The 23,310-nt window shown below is 53.0% G+C and overlaps 1 protein-coding gene across 1 annotated transcript; it reads left to right on the top strand.

Annotated features, from left to right (window-relative positions):
• Positions 1–3,375: 3,375 nt before the first annotated feature.
• ZC3H12A (zinc finger CCCH-type containing 12A) lies at positions 3,376–19,431 on the top strand. Its single transcript, XM_081962349.1, has 6 exons — positions 3,376–3,494; positions 3,890–4,447; positions 14,904–15,043; positions 15,874–16,108; positions 16,475–16,581; positions 16,667–19,431. The coding sequence occupies exons 2-6, from the start codon at positions 3,933–3,935 to the stop codon at positions 17,590–17,592; spliced, it is 1,923 nt and encodes a 640-aa protein (XP_081818475.1). The 5' UTR covers positions 3,376–3,494; positions 3,890–3,932; the 3' UTR covers positions 17,593–19,431.
• Positions 19,432–23,310: the final 3,879 nt, after the last annotated feature.

Raw genomic sequence — 23,310 nt, 5'->3', positions numbered from 1 at the left:
TTACTTGATGTAAATCGAGGCTGATAGTCACTCTTTTTCAGTATCATTATATATTTGAACGAACTGTCACTAAACGAACTGTTGTAAGTTGAGGACTACCTTTAAGAGTCTGAATTCTCACTATACGTAGAAACAGATCAGCTAAAAACCAAGTATGCTCTGTATGTCAAAGGTTCAGCACATCTGAGCCCTAAACACTTGGAAGGCAAAGTGTCAGTCAGAGGCCTAGGAAAAAATGGCTGTGCAAGGCAGCCACCCGGAACCCAAGCAGCGAATCTCTGCTGCCATGCAGCCATCTCGGCCAGCTGCAGCAGAGGAAACGGCCCACAACACAACATAGTCTGCCAGACAAATGCCTTCTCTTCGCTTCCCTTATCAGCAAACAATCACTCTGCATTCGTTGGAGGGGTGGGGGGGGTGAGGATCATGTGTTCCTTCCCCTCCAGAAGTGGTGGGTGGCCGGTGCTCTCTGGGGAAAGCAGAAGTGCAGAGTTTGGGGTTTTTGCTTAAGATAGCATCAAACATTGAGCAGCTTCCCCTTTCGGATTCTAGGCCTTTTTGTTGTTTGGCTGCTGCTATTTTATAGACAGAAGAAATTCGAATATAGCAGGAACAGAATTGTAGAGTTGGAAGGAACCTTGGGGCTCTTCAAGTCCAACCCTTTGCTCAAGGAGGGGACCCTTTATCATTTCAGATAGTTCTCCAATCTCTTCCTTGGTACCTTGCATTACCCCACTGCTTACTTTCCTTCATGTAGATATAGTTCCATTAAGGCAGGGGTGTCCAAACTTGGGCTGGCTGGGGAATTCTGGGAGTTGAAGTCCACAAGTCTTAAAGTTCCCAAGTTTGGACACCCCTGCATTAAGGACTATGCATTGAGTGCAGTTTGTCAACCATTTACAAATCCTTCTGGTGGTGATGCTGACTAACCCAGATTTTTCTACTTTGCCAAGTAGGTTGTGGTCTATTACGTCAAACGCCTTACTGAAGATGTGTCTACAGCATTCTGAAGGTCCACTAACTTAATCACTTTGTCAAATAATGAAATAAGATTTATTTGGCACGATCTGTTTTTGACAAACCCTCGGTTATAACTTCTGGTTAAAGCGTGTTTATGAGGTGGCCGCGTCCAGGGGGACTGAAGTGCTACGTCTCTATCAGGCTTTGCTGCAAGAAAGCCAGGCTTTCAACCCCTACAGCTATAGGTAGGAAGATGGGGGCATCTTGGGAATAGAGCCTTTGGTGCCAAATCCCTCTTCGGCCCCCATGGAAATTATCCTCCACCCCACCCCCTTAAATGCATGTAGGGTGTTTGTTTTAAATGGGTAAAAAGATCTGTGCTGCTCGTAATCAAAATCCAAGTGGAAGTGAGGCCGCCGCCGATCCCCGCCGCCTGGAACCACCCAAAAACGCAAGGCACGGAGATGGCGATGGCCTGTGGCAATCCCTGCAGCCTGGAACAGCTGATTGGGGGTATTCCGGGAGGTCTATCCACCTGCCAATCAGTTGCTTGTGCTGAATCAGGCGGCAATAATGTGCTGAAGATGAACAGGCTGTTTGCTATTTGCGGCAAAGACGTTAGCCAGATGAATACCAATGGAAGCTGGTAGGCACAGGAAGATTTTTTTCCCCCTCCTCAAAAACTAAGGTGCATTTTATACTCCGGTCCATCTTATAGTCCGAAAAATATGGTAAAATTTTTGGTGCGTCTTATACACTGAATACAGCATTTTTGGCCTACCGAAACCCGCACCCTTTGCAAAAATGGACGTGCAGAGGGTTTGGGAGGCTTGCAAAGTGCTCCTGAGAGCTGGGGAGAGCAAAAAATAGCAAAAAAATGGACCGTTTTCCTTCCTTTCTCTACTTCTTTGTTTGATTGGGAGTTTCTGCTTGGGGGGTCCTAAACATCTTAAAGGCCGGTCACCCACCCCCAGGGGTGGGTTCCTGCCAGTTCTAACCTCTTCTATAGAAGAGGTTCCACAAATCTACAGTGCCGTTTAGAACTGGTTCCAGCTCCCTCCCCCTGCCCATCTGCACATCATCAAGATGAAGAGCGAGAGGAGGAATTCTGGGAGTTGAAGTCCACAAGTCTTAAATCTGTCAAGTTTGAACACCCCTGGAGTTTTTTTCCTAAAGGGTTAGGGGTGCAAGGGTCTTGTAACTTGACAGCTTTAAGACTTGCACACTTCAATGCCAGAGTTCCTGAGCCAACATGACTGGAGGAGGAATTCTGGGAGCTGAAGCCCACAAGTCACTCCTACCTGGTCACATGGTCAGTAAGCCACTCCCACAAAACAGGCCACACCTACAGAAGAGGTTCTAAAAAAATTGAACCCACCCCACCCCCCACTCCGTGAGTTTGTTTTTTTTTGGGGGGGGGGGGACCGGCAACTGCCCTGGCTCCACACAACCTGGCAACCGAAGGCCGGGCAGCCAAAGGCCCGAGAGTGTAAAGGCTCCCGTGAAACCAGGAAGCGAGCGCTCCTCTTCCCCGGGGAACCCCTCTCCGGCGCGGGGATGCAAATCTTCCCCGACCTTGGACGGCCTGCTTTGCATAGAGAGGCCAGGCGTCCTTGGGGGAGTCCCGCCCCGCCGCCTCGGGCAGATGCGGCGCCTGATGCTGGAGCAGCCGAGACAGCGGCCAATCCCTCGTAACCCGCCTGGAAAGAGAGCCAGCCTCGCTCGGAAGACGGTCGGCCCCGGGCGCTTCCGACTTCCAGCGCCCGGCTGGGCTCCTCTGCAGCCGGCAGTAGCTGCTGCCCCAAGGCTCACCTGAAGGGCCGCGGCCCCTTCCCTGAACCGGCCACCGCTGGACAAGAGTTGCCCCAGCTGTTCGGCTGCCCTGGAAGGCCGCGTCGATCAGCGCTCTTGCCCCGCTCCCGCAGAGCTCATTTGCCGGCTGCGAAAGCGCCGTTGCCACCCGGGACCTGCCCGGGGAAGAGACCCCCGACGACGCGCCACTTAGCACCCTCCACTGCTCGGCGGGGAGACCCCAGCCCGGTCCCGCCCCGCCAGGCAGCAGCTCCAGAGCGCTTTCGGGGGGCTGCCCGATTAACGCAGCTGCTTCCGACGGAGCCCCCGAGGGTGCGACCCCTTCCTGCACTGAAGGCGGCCTCCTGCCCTGCTGCCTTCCCTCCACATCACCGCCCCCAGCGGAGGGTTGCTCGGCCTCCGTTCCCGGGAGGCCCCGGTCTTTCGAGCGCCATCGCGGGGGGAGGCCTGGGAGGGCGAGGTGAGCGGAGCCGCCGACAGGAGCTCCAGGCCCCGCGTTCCTCCCCCTCCAGCGCTCCCAACAACCCCGCGAGGCAGGCAGGCAGGCCCGCCCCAGCCAACCCCCGGCCACGGGTCCCGCCCGCCGCGTCTCTTCCGCGGAGACTTCCCCGACGAGCCCGGAGGGGGAAGAGGCGGAGGCGGCGCTACCCGGACAGCCCTCGCCCTGCATAAAGAGGCGGCGACGCGCGGACGGGAACACTTCGCCCCCATGGAGGCGCCCGGTAAGCAGCGGCGCGGCTCGGGGGTGGCGGGGTTTCCCTCCGCGCGGGCGGGGCGACTGGGCAGGGCGCTGGCCGGACCGGGGCTCGGAGGCCCACTTCCCGCGGAAAGGCCCTCTCCCTCCAGCCTTGGGGCGGCCGCCGCTTCCTGTCCCGCCGCTGCGGGGAAGCCCGGCTGGGCGCCCCGCGTCGGGACTGGTAGCGGGCGGAGAAGCGCCGCGCCCTCCCCCGTTTCCTGCCGGGCTCGGCCGGTTCCCCCCTTCGGAGGGCGGGGCGCGCTTCTGCCCGGCGGCTGGGAGGGAGGAGCCGGGCCGAGCTCGGGGTGGCCTTGCCCGACCCGCGGGCTCTCCTGCTTCTCCGGCCCGGCCGCCCTCCTAGCTGCGCGCTTCTCTCGGCAGGCCAGGCGTGAGCGAGCCAGGAGCAGCGCCAGCAGAAGCCGCCATGGACCTGGACCGAGTGCCGCCCAGCGCCCTGCGCTTCTCCGGCTGGACCGAGCCCCCGCTGCCCTGCGCCCGCGCCGTCGGCCGCGAAGAGCCTCCGGAAAGCGGCTACCTGAGTCTCTGCGGCTGCAGCCTGGAGGGCGGCGGAGAGTCCGGCGGGGGAGGCGACCCCTGGAGCGCCCCCGAGCAGGGCCGAGCGGAGAGGCGGCGGAAGGTGGAGTTCTTCCGCAAGCTGGGCTACTCCTCGCAGGAGGTGCTGGGCGCTCTGCAGAAGCACGGGCCGGAGGCGGACACCAACACCATCCTGGGGGAGCTGGTCAAGCACGGGGCGGCCCCCGGCGAGAGGGAGAGGGAGCCCGCCCAGCAGGCCGCCCCGGAGGCCCCCGAGCCGCCGGCGCCGCTTCCCGGAGTGCGGCCAGCCCCCAGCAGCCCCGCGACCCAGCCGGGGCCTCCGGAGGAGCAGGACGGGGATCATCTGCGGCCGATCGTCATTGATGGGAGCAACGTGGCCATGAGGTGAGTCTAGGCGGGCTCCTCCGCGTTGGGGCGCAGTTGGTCCGGGGAAGTTCTGGGGGGCTCTTTCTCTCCTCTTCTGGGTCCCTGGATGTGGCTGGGGCACAAAGCGGGCGCCCTTCTCAGCCCTGCTGCTTGCGGGCTCGCAGATTCACCCCCGTCGGTTTCAAGCAAAGGCGCGATCCCCATGCTCCCGACTTCAGGGAGGGAGGAGGAAGGGGAGGCTGCCCTTGGGAGGCGAAATAGTCCGGAGTGAGCTGCTTCCAGACACACACACATACTCCCCCCCCCTTGTGAGTTGCTGGATCTCTCATCCACTGAGTCCTGACCTTGCCGTGGAAACAAAATTGGTCTTCGGAGAACGAAAGTACCACCAGGCTTCCATTTCCTCATGGCAGTCCTGCCCATGCGATCCTAGTCAGATCGCCCACCACCACCACCACCAAAACACCCAGATCTTGGGATCTGGTGTTGCTCTGGAGTGGGGAACAATGGAGGAGGTTAAGGCTGAAACCCCCGATGTCTCTGCTTTGGCTTCCTTCCTTCTTAACCCTACAGGAGGCCATAAGAAGTCATTTTATCTTCTTGGGGATTTCATAAGGGTTGGTTGCTGGATTTTGATGATACTGTAAAGCTACGTGATTAGATGAGATTGGACAGGTGGGTTTTGGGGGTGGTGCATCCTTGTCTTGGATGCATGTGAGGGGGTCTGCTTGGGACCCCCTGCAGTTCCCTCTATTTCTGAAGCAGGAAGGATTTTGCCAGGAGGCGGGGGGGGGGGATGTGGGCATCCCCTTGACTGGCAACCAGTCTTGTGGCTCAGGCAGCTCTGCCTTTCAGCTGCGTTGACTCTGTTGGGCAAACATTCTTTCTTATCTAAACAGGAAGAAACCCAGTGACTCAAGCACCAGTGCCTGGGGAAGCATTTTTCTCTTCCTCCAGAGGTTCCCCCCCCATCAATTGGCCTCTCAGGGGGAACTGAAGGGGATGAGGCCCCACAGAGAGAGAGGAGGGGGGGCACTGGAGGAGAGGAGGCAAGCTCTGGGCACAACCAGGTGTGGACTGAATTGGAGAGAAGGGTGGAGGGCCCAGGTTGAAAACAGAATGAAGCCCAGCCTGTCCTGGGTGAGAGGGTGGCCAACCCAGGGAAGGGAACTCGCGTTGCTTCCCTGTCCGTGGGAGAAACATTTTGGTTTTGAGATGGAAGCTGTGCTTCCTAGAACAACAACTTCTCCATTTCCCAGGATTCTAAGCCTGTTGGAAATACAGCAGCCCCCAATTTGCCACCACAGTTGAGCCCAGGATTTATGTTGCTAAGTGACATAGTTAAGTGAGCTTCGCCCCATTTTACAATCTATCTTACCACAGTTGTTAAGTGAATCACTGCAGTTTTTTTTAAAGTTAGGAACATATTTGTTAAATGAATCTGGTTTCCCCGTTGACTTTGCCCCACAAAAGGTGATCACTTGACCCCCGGACACTGTAACCGTCATAAATACATGCCAGCTGGCAAGTGTCCGAATTTTGATCATGTGACCATGGGGATGCTCGAATAATCGTAAATGTGATAAACGATCACAGGTCCCTTTTTTCAGTGCTGTTGTAACTTCGATTGCTAAATGAATTGTAAGTTGAGGACCACCTGTGAACGTTGATCCTGAGCTGTAGCTGCTTAAGTGGGGAGTTTGCACTTGGGGGTGCTGGAAGGTGCGGCATTCTCTCCTTAGCACCATTCGCTGGCTTAACCACTGAACCTGGAACTTTCCCGGCAAGCATCCTCCCATCACCGACTGATCACGTGATGCTGGCAGTGGTGGGGCTGCAAAAATCTGGACCTCCCCCAGATGGCAGGAAAAAGGCAATCGAGCCCTAATTCTGCTCTTGGCAGCCCAGACCCGGTAGCCTGCAGGGAGAAGCCAGCAGCAGTTCCGGACTTCTGTCCTTTCCGTGCTTTATTTAAGATAAGCCAGATTGCTCTCCAGCTGTAAATGCCGGCCAGAGGGCACTTTCTGTTGAAAAGAGGGGTGGGGGAGTGGAGTTTCTGAGTGGTGCCTGGAGCAGCAGAGACGGAGTTTCTGAACAATCTCTTTTCAAGGGGGAAAAAAAAAACAAGGGGAATTTTTACAGACTGTTTCCTGCATGAGTGGAGTGACAAACTGTTCCTCACCCATTCACCCTTGCTTGGATAATACTTGTGGCAGGTTTATGCAAATCTTGGGAGGGGTGTGTGCAGAGCAGAATTGTCCCCGGCTTCCTTCTACGGGAATTTCTCACGTCTGTTGCCACATCAGATGAATTACTTGGAACGTTGGAGGAGATCCCGTCCCTGGTATTCCTTACTCATCCTGCATTGCACTTGCAGGGTATGGAGGGGGAGCAGAAGGGCTCAGGGATGGCTAGGCAGCTTCGTGGAGGGGGTAGTTTTCAGAAAAAGTAGGTAACGAGCCGTAGTCTTCCTGATTTCATCGCTGCTTTTTCTAACATTGGGCCCAGGAAATAATAGAATAACAGAGTTGGAAGGGACCTTGGAGGTCTTCTAGTCCAAACCCCTTGCCCAAGTGGATACCCTATGCCAGTGGTGGGCAACCCGCGGCTCGGGAGCCACATGCGGCTCTTTACACCCTTTAATGCGGCTCTTCTGTGTGCCGGGTGCCCGCTCCCCTCCCTCCTCTCGGGCTTCGGAGGGAAGCTTCTGCAAAAGCCCAGGCGAGTGACAACCAATTTTGGTCCTATGACTGCAGAATGCTGCAAAATACCATAAATGCAGGCCAGTTGTTGAGTGTTTCAAATGTGATTGGAACACTCAACAAGGTGACCACAGTGTGTGTGTGTGTGTGTGTGTGAGTGAGTGAGAAAGACAGACAGAGAGAGGGAGTGAGGGAGGGAATCAGAGAGACTGACAGACAGACACACACACACACACAGACAGAGAGAGACAGAGAGGGGGAGGGAGGGAGAGAAAGATAGACAGACAGAGAGACACACACAGAGTGAGTGATTAAGTGAATGAGTGAGAGACAGACACACCCACATACACAGAGTGACAGAGAGAGAGAGGAAGGGAGGGGAGAGAGACAGAGGGAGAGACAGAGACAGACACACACACACACAGAGTGAGTGAGAGACAGACAGACACACACAGAGAGAGAGTGACAGAGATGGGGGAGGGAGGGAGAGAGAGACAAAGAGCCAGAGAGAGAGAGAGAAAGAAAAAGAAAAAAAGAAAGAAAGTGGGAGAGAGAGATGAAATTAAAAACAACAACATACAAACCTGACTTACTCAAACTATCCAAGGAAATGCAAGGCCAATGTTCACATTAGTGGTTGTGACTTTGTCAGTCAATGTCAGGATGTAATCTTCTCTACATTGTAAGGCAAATTTTTACGGAATTTAACGTTATCGATAAATAATATCGTTCTAAAGTTTTTGTTTTATTAGTTGTGTTATTTGTATCCTCCCGACCTATGTGGATACTTGCATGCAGAATATTCTCAATAAAAACTTATTGAAACTAAAAACAGTGTACCATCCTATGTATTTTCGGTTTTAAAAATGTGGCTCTCAAAGTAAATTTCAATCGTGGTTTTGGTGAGATTTGGCTCAGTTGAAAAAAAAGGTTGCCCACCACTGGCCTAGACCATTCCAGAGAAGTGACTGTCCAGTCTTTTTTTTAAAAGCCTCCAGTGATGGAGAAACCACAACTTCAGACTAAATGAGAGTGGCAACCTTCATAAGAGCCCACCCTCTGAGAAGAGTATGCCCTGGGGCAGCGGTCGGCAAACTTAAACACTCAAAGAGCCATTTTGGACCCGTTTCCCACAAAAAAAAAACCACCGGAAACCACAAAGGTCCTAACCGGAAGCCCCCCCCCCCCCCCTTTCAATTCTGGAGCTGACCGGAAGTTCAGTTCCTCCACCATAGAGTCTCCTCCTAGCGCGGCGTACTTTTTCCTCTACCTGTCATAACCGAAAGCCCTATCAATTGTGGAGACAACTGGGAAACCCTCCCCTTGCCATAGAGCAGTGCTTCTCAATTATTTTCTGTCATGCCCCCCCTAGGAAGAAGAAAACATTTCGCGCCCCCCCCCCCCCGCGCGACTGTAAATAGTATAATTTGTCTATAAAATTGTTATAAGTACACCTCTGCATAACATAGCACACCGGTCTTTCCTCGTCTCCCACCGTAGTCACATGCTTTCTTTCCTCTTTCCCTCTTACTTGTCTATCCTTCCTTCCACCCTCCCTTCCTCCTTCCCTTCCTTCCTGCCTCCCTTCCAGTTCCCTCCTTCCTCTTTCCCCTGCCTGCCTGCCTTCTTTCCTCTTTCCCTATCCTCCTATCCTTCCTTTCTCCCTCCCTCCTTCCCTGCCTCCCTTCTAGTTCCATTCTTCCCTCCTTCCTTCTGCCTCCTTCCTGCCTGCTTGCCTTCTTTCCTCTTTCCCTCTTGCTTGTCTATCCTTCCTTCCACCCTCCCTTCCTCCTTCCCTTCCTTCCTGCCTCCCTTCCAGTTCCCTCCTTCCTCTTTCCCCCTGCCTGCCTGCCTTCTTTCCTCTTTCCCTATCCTCCTATCCTTCCTTTCTCCCTCCCTCCTTCCCTGCCTCCCTTCTAGTTCCATTCTTCCCTCCTTCCTTCTGCCTCCTTCCTGCCTGCTTGCCTTCTTTCCTCTTTCCCTCTTGCTTGTCTATCCTTCCTTCCACCCTCCCTTCCTCCTTCCCTTCCTTCCTGCCTCCCTTCCAGTTCCCTCCTTCCTCTTTCCCCCTGCCTGCCTGCCTTCTTTCCTCTTTCCCTATCCTCCTATCCTTCCTTTCTCCCTCCCTCCTTCCCTGCCTCCCTTCCAGTTCCATTCTTCCCTCCTTCCTTCTGCCTCCTTCCTGCCTGCTTGCCTTCTTTCCTCTTTCCCTCTTGCTTGTCTATCCTTACTCCCTCCTCCCTTTCTTCCCTCCCTCCCTGCCAGCAGCTCCTCCAGCATCCCAGCTGGAAGCAGCAGCACAACAGTCGCCGTTACCAGGGGCGAAGGGGTGGCGGTGGCAAGATCGGGCGACCGCCGCCCCTTTGTCCCTTCCCCAACAGCGGCTGTTGCGCTTCCGCTTCCAGACGGAATCCTGGCGGTGGAGCTGCTGGCGGGGAAGCGAGCTACCTGCATAAAGACGGCGCCGAGGGCATGGCAGAATATATCCCGGCTTGAAGTGGCAGCGCTGGGGACTGCTCAGAGACTCATCAGAGCCGCGGGCTGGAGCTGTGCAAAAAGTCTGCTTGGGCTGGGGGGGGGGGAAGGGAGGGAAGCCTGGGACAGCCATGCTTCCCTCCCTCCCACCCCCGCCCGAGCAGGCTTCTTGCACAGCTCCAGCCTGCGGCTCCAATGAAAATCCACAGTCCGAAGTGCTGCCACTTCCAGGCGGGATATATTATGCCTCGCCCACGCCGCTGCCGTTGCACCCAGATGGAAAGGGAGCCTTCGCGCCCCCCTTTACTGAGCCTCGGGCCCCCCTAGGGGGGCGCGCCCCACTATTTGAGAACCGCTGCCATAGAGTCTTCTCCTGGCGCACTGTGCTTCTCTTCCCCCCCCCCGCCCCCCTGGGTGAAAAACGGTACCGCCTTGTGTCAAAAGTGGAGGGGAGGGCGGGGGTCGCACACACAGAATTATGCGTGTGGGCATGCCCGCGCACGCCCCCCCTGCGCTCCCCCTGCTTTTGGCACGCGATGGGGAAAAGGTTAGCCATTACTGCTCTATACTGTACTGGTGAGGTCACACATGGAATATTGCACCCAGTTCTGCTTTACCACAATACAAAAAGATGCCTAGGCTCCAGAAACCATGCCGATAAGAGAAACACAGAAAGATGAGGTGGGGGGTCTGAAGGCTAAATCATGTAATGCTTTGGCAGTGGTTTAACTCTCCAAGCTTGTTTCAATTTAGTTTCTGAACGTTCCGTTACCAGGCTAGGTAACATCATCAGGCCTGGGAGCGAAATGTTCAGAAACTACATTCAGAAACAAGCCTGGAGCGCAAACCACTGCCAAAATCTAAAACCTTAGCTACACGTGTTTTCTATTATTTCCATGTATGCTGAAGGATTGAAGGAACTGGATATGTGCGACTGAAGGGATTAAGGGAGATGGCTCTCTTCCAGTACTTGAGGAGCTGTCACAAAAAAGATGGGGGGTCTCACAGTAGGTTTGTTTTGTTTTGTTTTGCTTTTATTGGATTTATATGCTGCCCTTCTCCCAAAGGACTCAGGGCAACGTACAACATTAAGAAACACACATCCCGAAAGTTAAAAAGAAATAAATTATATATCAAAAAAAAAAAACGAATTTATAGAACAATACATTTAAAAATGAGTTAAAATTAACAGGCCAGGCCGGCTTGCTGGAAAAGCCAACTTTTTAGGGCACGTCGGAAGGACCGGAGGTAGGCAATAAAAACTGATATAAAAACACATCAGACCCTTCCCACCAGGCATCCACTGACCAGCCCCAATTCAACACGTCCCAGTACAATGTTTTTACAGCCTTCCAGAAAACTAAAAGGATAACACCCATCTCAGCAGGAGGTTATTCCAAAAGTCCAGGCAGCTACCAAGAAGTTGCACCTGCAAGCTCTGGGAGAGGCGATGGCCAGCATCTGGAATCATGCAGGAGCCAGGGCAATTGATGCAAGAGGGATGCAGTGTGGGCAAACTGTGGGGTGCCCAGAACTGTGCATGCCTCTGCATCCTGGACCAGCTGCAGCCCCCTGTAGTTTGCAGTGTAGTAGTCCAACTGAGAAGGGACTGCTGGCAAAACTGCTGGTTTCCCTATGCCAGGCCTAGTTCTTGTGCCAGCTCCACCAGATGGCACACCCTTCTTTCTGCTGTTCCCAACTTTCCTTTGCTCTGCTGCAGAGGTCTTCCAACTTGGCAACTTTAAGACTTGTGGACTTCAACTCCCAGAACTCTCCAGCCAGGCTGGAGAGTTCTGGGAGTTGAAGTCCACAAGTCTTTTTTTAATAAAGTTTTTATTTTATTTTAAAACAAACAAAAATACACATTAACAAAAATATCATCAGTTCCATATCTATTTAGTATGTTGTTTGGTCACAAACATTGGTGCATCACCACTTTCAATTACATATAGAATCCTTAGTTATCAGCCCAATATACATTAGTCCATTGATTGTCATTGTAAATCATATATTCAATTTAGTCTTATAATTTCTTCTTTTTGAACATGTATTCTAAGGATTAAATTCATATATATGCTAACTATCTGTCAAGTCTTAAAGTTGCCAAGTTTGGGGAGCCCTGCTCTATTGCTTTGGCCATCTTAATTTAGTGCTGACACTGCACATTAAACTCCTCTTTCCAGACAAGGGATTTGAGTAGGGAGAGCAGCAGGGGGGCAGGCAGAAGAGTTGGGTCTATGTGGGTCACTTTTAGAGGCAGCGCAGGGAAGGACTTGCTGCAACGAGGCCCAGCCCTGTCAAACTTCATTAACAAACTGCTTGTATCTTCCAGTAAACTCTCATTTCACAACCGCTCTTCACGTTTTTTAAATTGCACTGCCATTGTTTTCGGGCAGCTGTCCAGGAGATAGGAGAATGAGTTGTTGATTAGGAGGACCGTTTATGTTTGACGGATGAAAGTAACATTGCCCAAATGCCAAGGGCTTGCACTATCATGCTGAAGTGGATAGAAACTATGGGATGTTTAGAGAGGCATTTGCCAAAAAGTTGCAATGGACGCTCCCTCATCAGCTTGGCACCATGCAGGGTTTAGCAGGGGCCCCAAGGAGAGGAGGCTAGTCCCCCTGGCACCAAGAGAAGGTATTCGCACCTGGGAAGAGAGCAGTGGTGGGTTTCAAATCACGTTCCAACCGGTACGGTTGGAACAGGGCCAGCGGTGTCCTCATGGATGCCCGCAGTGCACAACTGCTCTTAGCGCCTCTGCGACACTCCAGCTGCTCCGCCGAGCATCGCGCAGGAGCTGTTAAGTGCCATGTGCATGCGTGGCAGTGCAGAAGCTTTAAAACACAGGTAAGGAGCTTGGGCGGGCAGGCAGGCCACCGGAGCACCATACCAGAATGGTATCCGGTGCTCCGGGCTGGCTCCGGTACGGCCATACCAGGGCGTACCACCTGCAACCCACCACTGGAAGAGAGGCATTAGAAAGTAGGGAAGGAGGTGGATGCCTCCCAAGCATCTTGAAGACCGGCTCAGGGAGGGAAGATGGGTCAGCAGAAGAGCCCCTCCAGGCTGAAGAGGAGAGGGGGGGATAGAACAGGGAGGTACGGGTGAGAAGGCTGCAGTGGTTTTCAAGAATACCCTGTAGGTTTCTCATTCATCTAAGACAATTGAAATTAGTGCTGGAAGAGAATAGGGATAGAATACAATAAGTTGGAAGGGACCTTGGAGGTCTTCTAGTCCAACCCCCTACTTAGGCAGGAAACCCTACACCACTTCAGACAAGTGTTTATCCAATCTGTTTTTAAAAACTTCCAGTGTTGCAGCATTCACAACTTCTGGAGGCAAGCTGTTCCACTGATTAATTGTTCTGTCATGTCAGGAAATTTCTCCTTAGTTCTAAATTGCTTCTCTCCTTGATTAGTTTTCACCAGTTTCTTCTTGTCCTGCCCTCAGGCGCTTTCCCTCTTATTTGTGGCAACCCCTGAGATATTGCAACACTGCTATCAAGTCTCCCCTAGTCCTTCTTTTCAGAAGACTAGACATACCCAATTCCAGGCAACCATTCTTTATATGTTTTAGCCTCCAGTCCCCTAATCATCTTTGTTGCTCTTCTCTGCACTCTTTCTGCAGTCTCAATATCTTTTTTACATTGTGGTGACCAAAACTGAATGCGGGATTCCAAGTGTGGCCTTACCAGGACCTTATAAAGTGGTATTAACCCTTCACGTGATCTTGATTCTACCCCTCTGTTGATGCAGCCTAGAAGTGTGTTGGCTTTTTTGGCAGCTGCTGGACACGGCTGGCTCCTATTTAAATGGTTGTCCACTAGGACTCCAAGATCCCTCTCGCAGTTACTACTATTGAGCAAGGTACCGCATATACTGTACCTGTACTTTTTTTTTCTTTTCCTAAATGTAGAACCTTACTCTTTTCACCATTGAATTTCATTTTGTTAGATTTTTTTTTTTGTTATTTTTTACTTTTGTCACAAGCCTTTGTTCATTTGAGCCTTAGTTTTCCTCACTTCATCTTTGCAGGCTCTGGATATTTGCTGACATTCTGCCTTAATTATGTGCCCCTTTTTCCAGTTTTTATACTTGTCCTTTTTGTCTTTCAATTTATTAGGAAGTTTTTTATGCAGCTATTCTGGTTTCTTTTGAAAGCTGTTATTTTTCTTCTTCATTGGTATTGTGGTAAACTGGGCTTTTATAATCTCATTTTTTCAAAATTTCCCAGGCTTCTTGAGTTATTTTCCCGTCAGGATTCTCATCCATGGAATCCTTCTAAAGCTCTCTTTAAGTTTGAGAGCGAGTCAAACTATCCTCCAAAGCACCAGAGGGCAGGACAAGAAACAATGCATGGAAACTAAGCAACCTGGAATTAAGGAGAACATTCCTGACAGTGAGAACAATTAATTAGTGGAACAGAAGTTGTCTTCAGGAATTGTGGATGCTCCATCACTGAAGGTTTTGAAGAAGAGATTGGTTAGCCATTTGTCTAAAATGGCATAGGGCCATGATGGCGAAGCTAGGGTACGCGTGCCACAGATCGCACACAGAGCTGGCATCTCACCCCAGCTCCACCAGGCATGTGTCCGCACCTCCCGCCACCCAGCTGGTCTTTTTTGTCTCTGCCACACATGCGCGGGAGGCGTGCGGGGAACAGGGGGCATCAGGGGGCATTCACATTGCATTTTGGGGGTTTGCCTGTGTTGGTGCAGCTGGGCACGACTTCGCCACAAGACACTGGCCTGCCAGCGCTGCCTCTTTGCCTGCACAAATGGCCTGCAGCCTCAGCCTCTTTGCCAGTGCGAGCCCCCCACACACGCACCCCGTTTTGGCTTCCAGGTTGGTGCAGGAGGGTTTCCAGGCCCAAAACGGGGGGTCGGGGGGGGGGTTCACATTGCATTTTGGGGGTTAAGGCAAGTGCATTCCCCCCCGCCCGCTTTGGGATCTTGGCAGCAAAAAGGTTAGCAATCACTGGTAGAGGGTCTTCTGCTTGAGTAGGGGGTTGGACTAGAAGACCTCTAAGGTCCCTTCCAATCTTGTTACTTTGTTGTTCTGTTATAATCAGAGTCAATTTCCTGGCATGGTTGAATGAGTTTGTGCCCAGATCTCTCTCTCCGTCAATGAGCCAACTTGGCTTGATTGTTAATAGCAGAAGGGCAGTGAAGCGTGACCAGTGGGAGACTTTGGAAGGGATGCCCCTCCCTATGGCTGCCTGAGGTCTCTTGGATGCCAGCACACGAGGCCAAGTGGGGGAAGCACTCTGAACCTGCCATTCTCTTCCATTTGCAGTCATGGAGACAAAGACTCCTTCTCCTGCCGAGGCATCCAGCTGGCTGTGACCTGGTTTCTGGATCGAGGACACAAGGATGTCACGGTCTTCGTCCCATCTTGGAGAAAAGAGCATTCACGCTCTGATGTCGCCATTACAGGTAACAAGGTGGCCTTGGGCAGCTGTCCATCCTAGTACATTGATGCAGGCTAGTGGTGGCCCCCTGTGCTTCTTCCTCAGGCTGGGGAGACGACTGAGATGGGACATGCCGCTTCTTCTCCCTCTGGTGGGAATTTTGCTTCTCAGTGGCTTTAAGAGGCCTCTCCCCGAATTTTGCTGCTGGCCAAAGCATCAGGAAGACTGTGGGCACCACTGAAGTAGTCAGCCCTGTTTCCACACGTCTATCTGGAATCACCTGAACACTTTGACAGTTTCTAATGGCAAAAATGATGTTTGCAGATTTTTTAAAAAATGCTACAGCAATTTTAGAGGATTGATTTGTATTCTTGACCTTCTAAAGCAGGGTCTTCAACCTTGGCAACTTTAAGACTTGTGAACTTCAACTCCCAGAATTCATCAGCCAGCTATTCTGAGAGTTGAAGTCCACAAGTTTTAAAGTTGCCAAGGTTGCAGCCCCCCCTGCTCTAAATCATAATCTTGTTTAGACATGTAAATTAAGGGTAGAGCTATGGGAGGCAGTGCCTGGAAGAAAACATGGAGGAAGAGGAAGAGGGACATCTAGGCAAACAAGAAAGACAGGAAGGAGGGAGGAAGGAAGGAAGGAGGGAGGGAGGGAGGGGGGAGGGAGGGAGGGAGGGAGGGAGGGAGGAAGGAGGGAGGGAGGGAAATGATTTGGCAGACTGCTCATTGAGATCAGCCAAGGGTCTCATCCTGCCAAGGGGCTGTCTGGAGCATCCACAGCTTGGTTTCCCCTGATCTTTCCTCTGTAAGAAGCCTGAGTGGGGATGACTTTGCCACCTCTTCCTGCAGACCAGCACATCCTCCATGACCTCGAGAAGAAGAACATCCTTGTCTTCACTCCTTCCCGGCGAGTGGCAGGCAAGCGAGTGGTCTGCTACGATGACCGCTTCATTGTGAAGCTAGCCTGGGAGTCGGACGGGATTGTGGTCTCCAACGATGTCTACCGGGACCTGCAAGCAGAACGGGCAGAGTGGAAGAAGTTCATTGAAGAACGCTTGCTGATGTATTCCTTTGTCAATGACAAGTAAGTCCTTGGCCTTGGGGAAGGCTGGAGGCTGGCCATGAGGCTGAGTAGGGTTCCGGGGGGTGGGGGGTGAAGAGTAGCCCCCCAAGGCTATGGCTGAGAATTCTGGGACATAAAGTTCCTGACTAGGAAGCGCCCTTCTCATTCGCAGCCTGCCTGCTTCTTCAGCTGACAGCGTGCCCAGCGGGCTCTTCTTAATCTCTGCTGAGCTTCCCAGGCCCACCAAGTTGCTCACTTCTAGCCAGCTTTTCAGGAGGCGGTGGGGTTGGTGGGATCATGGCACACTGTTGCCTTGGCAGATGGGGGAGGGCTGGGCCTGGCCTTGGGACCTGCAGCTCCTGATGGCGTGGTTCGTCTGCTCCCCAGGTTCATGCCTCCCGATGACCCCTTGGGGCGCCACGGACCCAGCCTGGAGAACTTCCTGAGGAAGACGCCAGCCGTGCCCGAGCACAAGAGGCAGCAGTGCCCATACGGTGAGGCCATGCTGCTTGAGAGAGAGCGGCGTGAAGGGTTTGGGGCGGTGGACACCTGTCACACGGCTCGCCTTTCTCTTTGCAGGCAAGAAGTGCACCTATGGCATCAAGTGTAAGTTCTACCACCCTGAGCGGCCGCACCAACTGCAGCGCTCCGTTGCCGATGAGCTCCGGGCCAACGCCGGGCTCTCCCCCACCAGGACTGCGCCAGCCACCAAGGAGGAGAGGAGGAGCTGGAGGCCTCCCCACGGGGAATTCTGGGGCTCTGCCCCTGCAGAGAGTGAGAAAGTCCCCCTGCAGAAGTTCTTGGCTGAGAAGACGAGCTCTGCCCCTCACATTAGACATGGCGATGTGCCAGCCTTCTTCCTCGGTGCCCATGGCATCCCAGCCCGGAAGAGCCACAGTTACAGGAGTTCAGATCAGTACCAGCCGCCTCCCAGGGACTCCCTTGCCCATGTCTCTCAAGACCACCTTGACTCGGGCCTTGGCTCCCTTGAGAATCAGCTCTCTGAAATGTGGCCCAGCCCCTCGGCTAGTCCTGTCAAGTGGGCCCAGCAAGAGCCGCTTGGGGAGAGCAGCTGCAGGGGGCAGGGGCCTGCCTATCGGGTTCCTCCTGGCCCGGAATCCAGGAGCTACAGCCAGTACCGGCCTCAGAACTTCCTGCCAACCCCATCTGAACAGGTTGCTCCTCACTCCTTTTCTGGATACGATGTGGCCCCCAGTGCTTCTCTGGGCCCTGGGCGCAAGTACTGGTCCGAGCCGTACCATCCGGGTCCTGCAGTGCGCCAAGACGTGTCGAGAGCTCCCTGCCTGGCCTACAAGGACTCCTCACACCATTGGCCCCCCCCGGACAGCTTTGCAGAAGAGCGTGCAAAAGTGCACGTCAAGCTTTGTGGCATCTTCCATCCTCACCTGGTGGAGACTGTCATGAGCCGCTTCCCGCACCTCTTGGAGCCGCAGCAGCTGGCTGCCGAAATCCTCACGTACAAGACCCAACACCTTGGGGTGTGACACAGCTGGAGGAGGGAAGCCCAACTCCTGGGAGGGGGGGGACAAAACGTCCTTTTCTGCCCGCAGTTTGGACCCTCATCCAGCGGCCACTCATGGAAGCCAAGCACCAGGATTGTGGGGGGCTCAGGTGGGATGGAAAGGTCTGCCTCAAGCAACCCAAGAAACTGGCCCAGGAACCACAATGCTGAGCCATTTTCTCGTGCTGCATGAAGGCTGGCTGGCTGGTTTGTGCCAGGCAGAAGGCGGGTAGCACGGCCTTGCTGGCAGTGAGTGTGTCTCTTGCTCCTAACCGTGTGGCTGCTCCGGTTGATTTGGAAAGGAAGATGGTGGGAGTCCCAAGTTTTCTGGCTATGGCACGGCCAGGACTGGAGTGCCGCAGGGAGAAGAAAGTTCCGGGGCCTGCAGAATGAACTGTGAGGAATGGACGGAATCTGACTTGCATCCTAACTGCTCTGCTTCCAGGTGGCCGAGAGATGCTTCCTTCCTCAGCCCAAGGCAGACAGCAGCCCAACGGGGGCAGAGTGATGGGCTCTCCTCGTTGCCCCGGTGGAAAACAATTCTGAGGTTTGGGGTATTGTTCTCTGTTACCCTAAGAGCTTGATGTTTGTGAAAAAGAAGCTGGCCAGGAGAATGACTTGCCAGGAGGGGAATTCTGGAAGGGCTTCCTGCCCCTCTCTGTCAATGTGGTTGTCCCAGTGGTCTCCTTTCCCTTGGTTTGGATTGTGAAGCATAATATTTCTTTCAAGCCAAATATCCGCTGTCATTTCAGTTCCCCAAAGTTCTGTGTTGCTCTTCTAGAGTAAGATTTGAACACAACTAAGCCCTCCATGTCATTTCCTCTCTTCTGGGAACAAGCCATGAGGTGCCCTGCATCCCTCCTCCTCCTCCTCCTCCAGTGCTGCTGATGGCAGGCAAGTCCTGCCATGCGGGGCACCTGCACCTCTTCTGCCCTGAGATGGAGCAGTGAAAATGCTCCATGGGGCATCTTAGCAATGTTAGTGTCATAATCAAGTTTATATCTTAAGCTCAGATGTCACAAATCCCAAGACTAAATACAAAACGCATTAATGTGAAACCAGGAGGGTCTCCAGAAAAGGGACTTGCTTAGATCAACTGTTGGGGAGCCTTTAGTGCCCAGCTGTTTTGGGCAACTTGCTCGTCTGCTGACAGAAGACAACGCCACTTTCTCGGTGGCTGTAGAAAGACCCACTGGAAACCTGACCGGGGGGAGGGGGGTGCATGTTTAGCTTATCCTTTTCTATCACAGCTCAGTCTTGAGGATTGGTAAGTCCAATACGGGCAGTTATAGATCCTTCGGTAATGAATTTGCAACAATTGTTCCTGGTCCTACCCTCTTCAGAAGAAGTGGTTCACTTGCAGGCCAGGATCAGTTGATCGGTTGATGCACATTGCATCTGTCTCTCGAGTGGGTCTTTGGAGTGGTTGATGCTGAAGTCATCCTGGGGGAGAAGCAGGGCAAGAAGCCCCTGTGGGCAGCTGGCAATGCCACCAGGCCCTGCTGCTCTCCCTGCCAGGTGCCCTGGAGATCGGTCAGCCATGCCAGCACTATGTGCTGAGGCAGCCACGTGGCCAAAGAAACCCTGTTGTATCTGGTTAATTATGACCCATCACAGAATTGTGGTGCTTCACGTTAGTAAGCAAAATGCTTTTTAGTAATCATTTATAATCTTACAACTTTGCACTTGTAAATTACAAGAGCCATAGTTTTTAATGAAATGCTTTCTGAGCTGAGGCTGCTTTGGTGATGGTTGGTCTTCCTTTCTTCTGCCCTAGGCAGAGATGCAATCAAGTAAAAAAAATAAACCAACCTTGAACCTTGGAATGACTGTCTCTTTTCTTCTACCACAAAGTCTCTTTCCAAAGTACAAGTCAACACTTTGGATGCCAAGATCACTCTTGGCTCTTTTTCTTTGGCTGCTATAAACCTCAAAGCAGAAGGGTGGGGCACAAGCGCCCTCTGCCATGCCCCAGAGCAGGGGTCGCTAAACTTGTTAACTTTAAGACCTGTGGGCTTCAACTCCCAGCTGGCTGGAGAATTCTGGGAATTGAAGTCCACAGGTCTTAAAGTTGACAAGTTTGGGGACCCCTGCCCCAGACGCTTCGGAAGGAGGCCACAGGATGCTAGGAAGGCCGCAGGAATGTGTCTCCCCTCCAGGATAGCTGAGCTGGGGTGAAACCCATTGCCCAGTAACTGAGTGGGCCTGAATCCGGAGGAGGAGGGGGTTAGGAGGAGCTCTTTCTTCATAGTGAGGGGGAGGAGTATCCAGGATGGGTTGACCTTGTCCTCTCTTGATTGGGCTGAGTCGTATAAGCTCTTTGGACCACGCCCTGGTCACCAGGTACTACCCAGTTATCGACTCAGCCCTCAACTGGGCGGTTGTGCCATCCTGGAACTCCTGAGAATCCTAAGGAAAAAACTAGAGACTTATTTTAAAAAGCGCAAATACTACCATCAACTGCCTGAGTGAGTATCTGGAGACTCACAGAAAGGCTGGTGGGGCTAGGGGCGGGCGCCATTAGCCCCCAGGGGTGGCACACAGCTTAGGTTACTAAGGGTGACCTGGGTCACTCAGCAAGGACTGCCAGCCGCTCTGCAACACGGAGCCTCCGCAAGCCTCACCAGATCACGGTGGGAGCTGGGAGCAGAGCTCACTTACGAGCCACTGCTTCCAGAAGGCTAATCCCACTGGCAGCAAGGGGCGCGGCAGCTCTTTGCAGCACAAGCCGCTTTTCAAGCCCCGGATTGAAGCGCCCTTTGAATTTTGGCCCAAATCGCCTTTTTGGATAGCAAGGGACCATGTGCTCCAAGATGGAGGCCCCCTGCTCAAGGACACAAGCCGGAATCTGGTCCCTGCACCTATGACCAGCAGCCCTGCCAGAGGCACAGAGGAACCTCCAAACAGGTTTGAAACCTCTCCGGGAGCCTCTTCCATGTGGTGGGGGGGCAGCAAGGCTAAAAGCAAAGCCAAGCACATTCCCCGCAGGGCCCACAAGAGTACAGAACGCCAGCGAGTGGCGTGCGGCAGAATTCTGAGCAGCCCAAGCCGCGTACATTTGAAGTTAAGCGCGCGCTGTTCCCGCAGCTCCTTTTGGTGCAAATCACCCTCTTGAGATTTCAAGCCATGCTTCAAACGGGCAGCCGCTAGCAGCAGCGTGGACATGGGAAAGAGCCTGTTCCTCTCACCTCTGGAGGCCGAAGGTCACCAGTCCGAAGGAGGCTAAAGATGCCCCCACAGCTGCCTCTGGCCCCTTGCCAGATGTTTTCCCTAAGGGGAGGGGGGCGGAACCCCCACAGCAAAAACAAGTCTACAAGCCCAGAGATAGATTCGAACAACAAAAGCAATTTTGCAATAAGGCAGCAAAAAGCTCTGCTCCAGTTTCTGATAAAAGGCCTCCCTTGGGCAATGTTTAGGGCTTCCCTCCCCTGGGGGGAGGGGCAGAGGGGGATTCCTTGCAGCTATCAAAGGATTTGGGAGGTCGGCTCTTGGCTACCTGATCCCTTTCTCATTCAAATTTCGTTTCCATGGAGACCTTTCCACGAAGCTTTTACAACCACTCTCTCGAAGCCACATGTGTTTGGCCTTAACAACAGCAGATTGGACTGAATAGGTTTGAGAAGGGGGAACGTGTTTTTCTAACTTTGCAGAATCTGCTTCCTAGTATATCAGAGCTTGTGAGCACTCTTCCACAGACAAAAACAGGAGGATATAAGTCCAGGGATTTCGCCCAGCAAGACTGCAGAGGAAGACCCCTTGCTGCAAGGGAGGATACCCATTGACACCCCAGGTCTCCGGGGCCCTGCCCAGGGATGGCAATCACACCCTCACACGATGCCACCCAGTTTGCCTCCCCCCTCAGTGCCTTACCCCAAGCCTGCACATCTAGATGGGCAAGCATCTTCAAAAATATTTGGAATTCATATCTATATACATCTTTAATTGACTGAAAGTTGGATTGTGAGTAGTATTGAACTGGATTGTTAATTCCCCACCACGGGTGGTGGCAGCCTTGCCTCAGCCCCTCAGGGGCGGCATACTGTCCCACTCAGGCCTTAACAGCCTAACTGTCATTAGACAGGGCCTTGTCATTGGGGCCTATTTCAAACACTTATGCTCCATGCCACTAGTTGTCTATCGTGGCTTCATCTGGCACAGGAGCACTCCGCAGCTCTTCACAGAATGGGCAATGACAGGGACTCTCAAAGCAGCCGTGAGCACCTGCGCCGTCTTTTTTGAAGAGCGCCGAGTGCAGCGGAGACTAATTGGGCTAAATTGACTGTTGGAATAGGGCAGAGGTCGATAGCTCCACCTGAGAACCTCCTTTGCCGCTTCAGGGCTTGGGGCTCTGGCCAAGGGTGGCAGCTTCCCCTGCACAGCCCACAAATGGCGACCAGCCCTAGCCTCGACTTCGCAGGGATGGTGATACCTTCCCCTTCTGACCTAGGTTTTCCCTTTGTGTACACCCAATTTCAGACATTAGGGCCAAGGCTCTGCGGCAGGGTAGGCCAGTGGTAGTTGACACCCAGGCAGAGGATTCCCCTGTCTTCCCTGTCCAGTCACAGGATGCTCAGGCCTCGGATTTGAAGGAAGGCTTAATTAGGAAGGAAACCTTCTCTGAGGAGGACGGTATACCACCTGCCACTTCCATCCTTTCTGGTCTCCTCCAGCTTTTTCTATTCAAAAACCTCTTATTCAAAGCTAAGGCCTCAGCCAAATCTGGCAACATGTCTCAGAGGTGACTGTGCAACCGCCAGTGATAGCAGTAGGAATGGTAGTTCTTTGTATTTAAGTACAATGACAATAAAGATTATATTTACTTACATTTGCCGTGGAGGCAGAGGCAGTGCCCACACCAAAGATCCTTCCTGATCTGATTAATAGATAGTGGGCATCTTCGACTTCAGGCCAAGTGCCCACCTCTAATGGCAGGACAAGGATATAGCCCAGGGTTTCTACCACCTAGCGCTGAGGCTCTGGTGCTGCCTTGCACATGTAATATGCCGGGGCACTTGAGGAGGCTCTACAGCCTGAGGTCAAGAAGCAGACATCACTATAACGAGTTTTCAGGCAGTGGCTGGGCATTAACAGTGACTACGGCCACTCCTCTCCCTTTTAATCTTTCTTGTCTGCTCTGCTTCAGGATTACAGCAACTCCCTGCAGCAGACGTCAGAGACACCAGGCCATTAACAAAATGGTAGATTCAGAAGCAGGCACGGTTTCTCTGTCATCAAAAAGACAGCTCTCTCTCAGACAGCTAGCCTCCCAGGTAGTCAGTGAGCGTAGGGTGTCACTAGCCACTCTGACCAAACTGCTAGACACCATGGTGTCCACCATTGGCATTGTCCCTCGGCTTCACTTCCACACCAGAGACCTCCAATGGTTCCTTTTGCCTTTCCAGTGAAGGCGTATGAGCTGCTCCCAAACCAAAGTCCTTCTTCCAGCAGGAGTTCCCCAACTCCTCTGGTCGATGTCCCTGGTGATAACCAAGGGCGAAGTTTTCAGAACGTCAGATGGACACCAGTCTGTTTGGGTGGGGCGCCCATCTGCGGGCTCAGATGGTACAAGGACAATAGAGCCAGGTGGAACTGACTCACAACATAAACTGGTTGGAGCTCAGGGCGGTCCGCCTGACCTCTGTTACATTTTCACCACTTGGTCACGGGCAATCATATTTTAGTCCTCACGGACAGCATCACC

This window comes from Natrix helvetica (genome assembly GCF_964273705.1).
Source record: "Natrix helvetica genome assembly, chromosome: 9".
NCBI classification, from domain to species: domain Eukaryota; kingdom Metazoa; phylum Chordata; class Lepidosauria; order Squamata; family Natricidae; genus Natrix; species Natrix helvetica.
This window is presented reverse-complemented; position numbering and strand designations above follow the sequence as displayed.

Coding starts and splice junctions, on each gene's coding strand:
- ZC3H12A (XM_081962349.1), top strand. CDS start 3,933: ATGGACCTGGACCGAGTGCCGCCCAGCGCCCTGCGCTTCTCCGGCTGG. Junction 4,448..14,903: donor GGGAGCAACGTGGCCATGAG/GTGAGTCTAGGC, acceptor TTCCATTTGCAG/TCATGGAGACAAAGACTCCT. Junction 15,044..15,873: donor CTCTGATGTCGCCATTACAG/GTAACAAGGTGG, acceptor CTCTTCCTGCAG/ACCAGCACATCCTCCATGAC.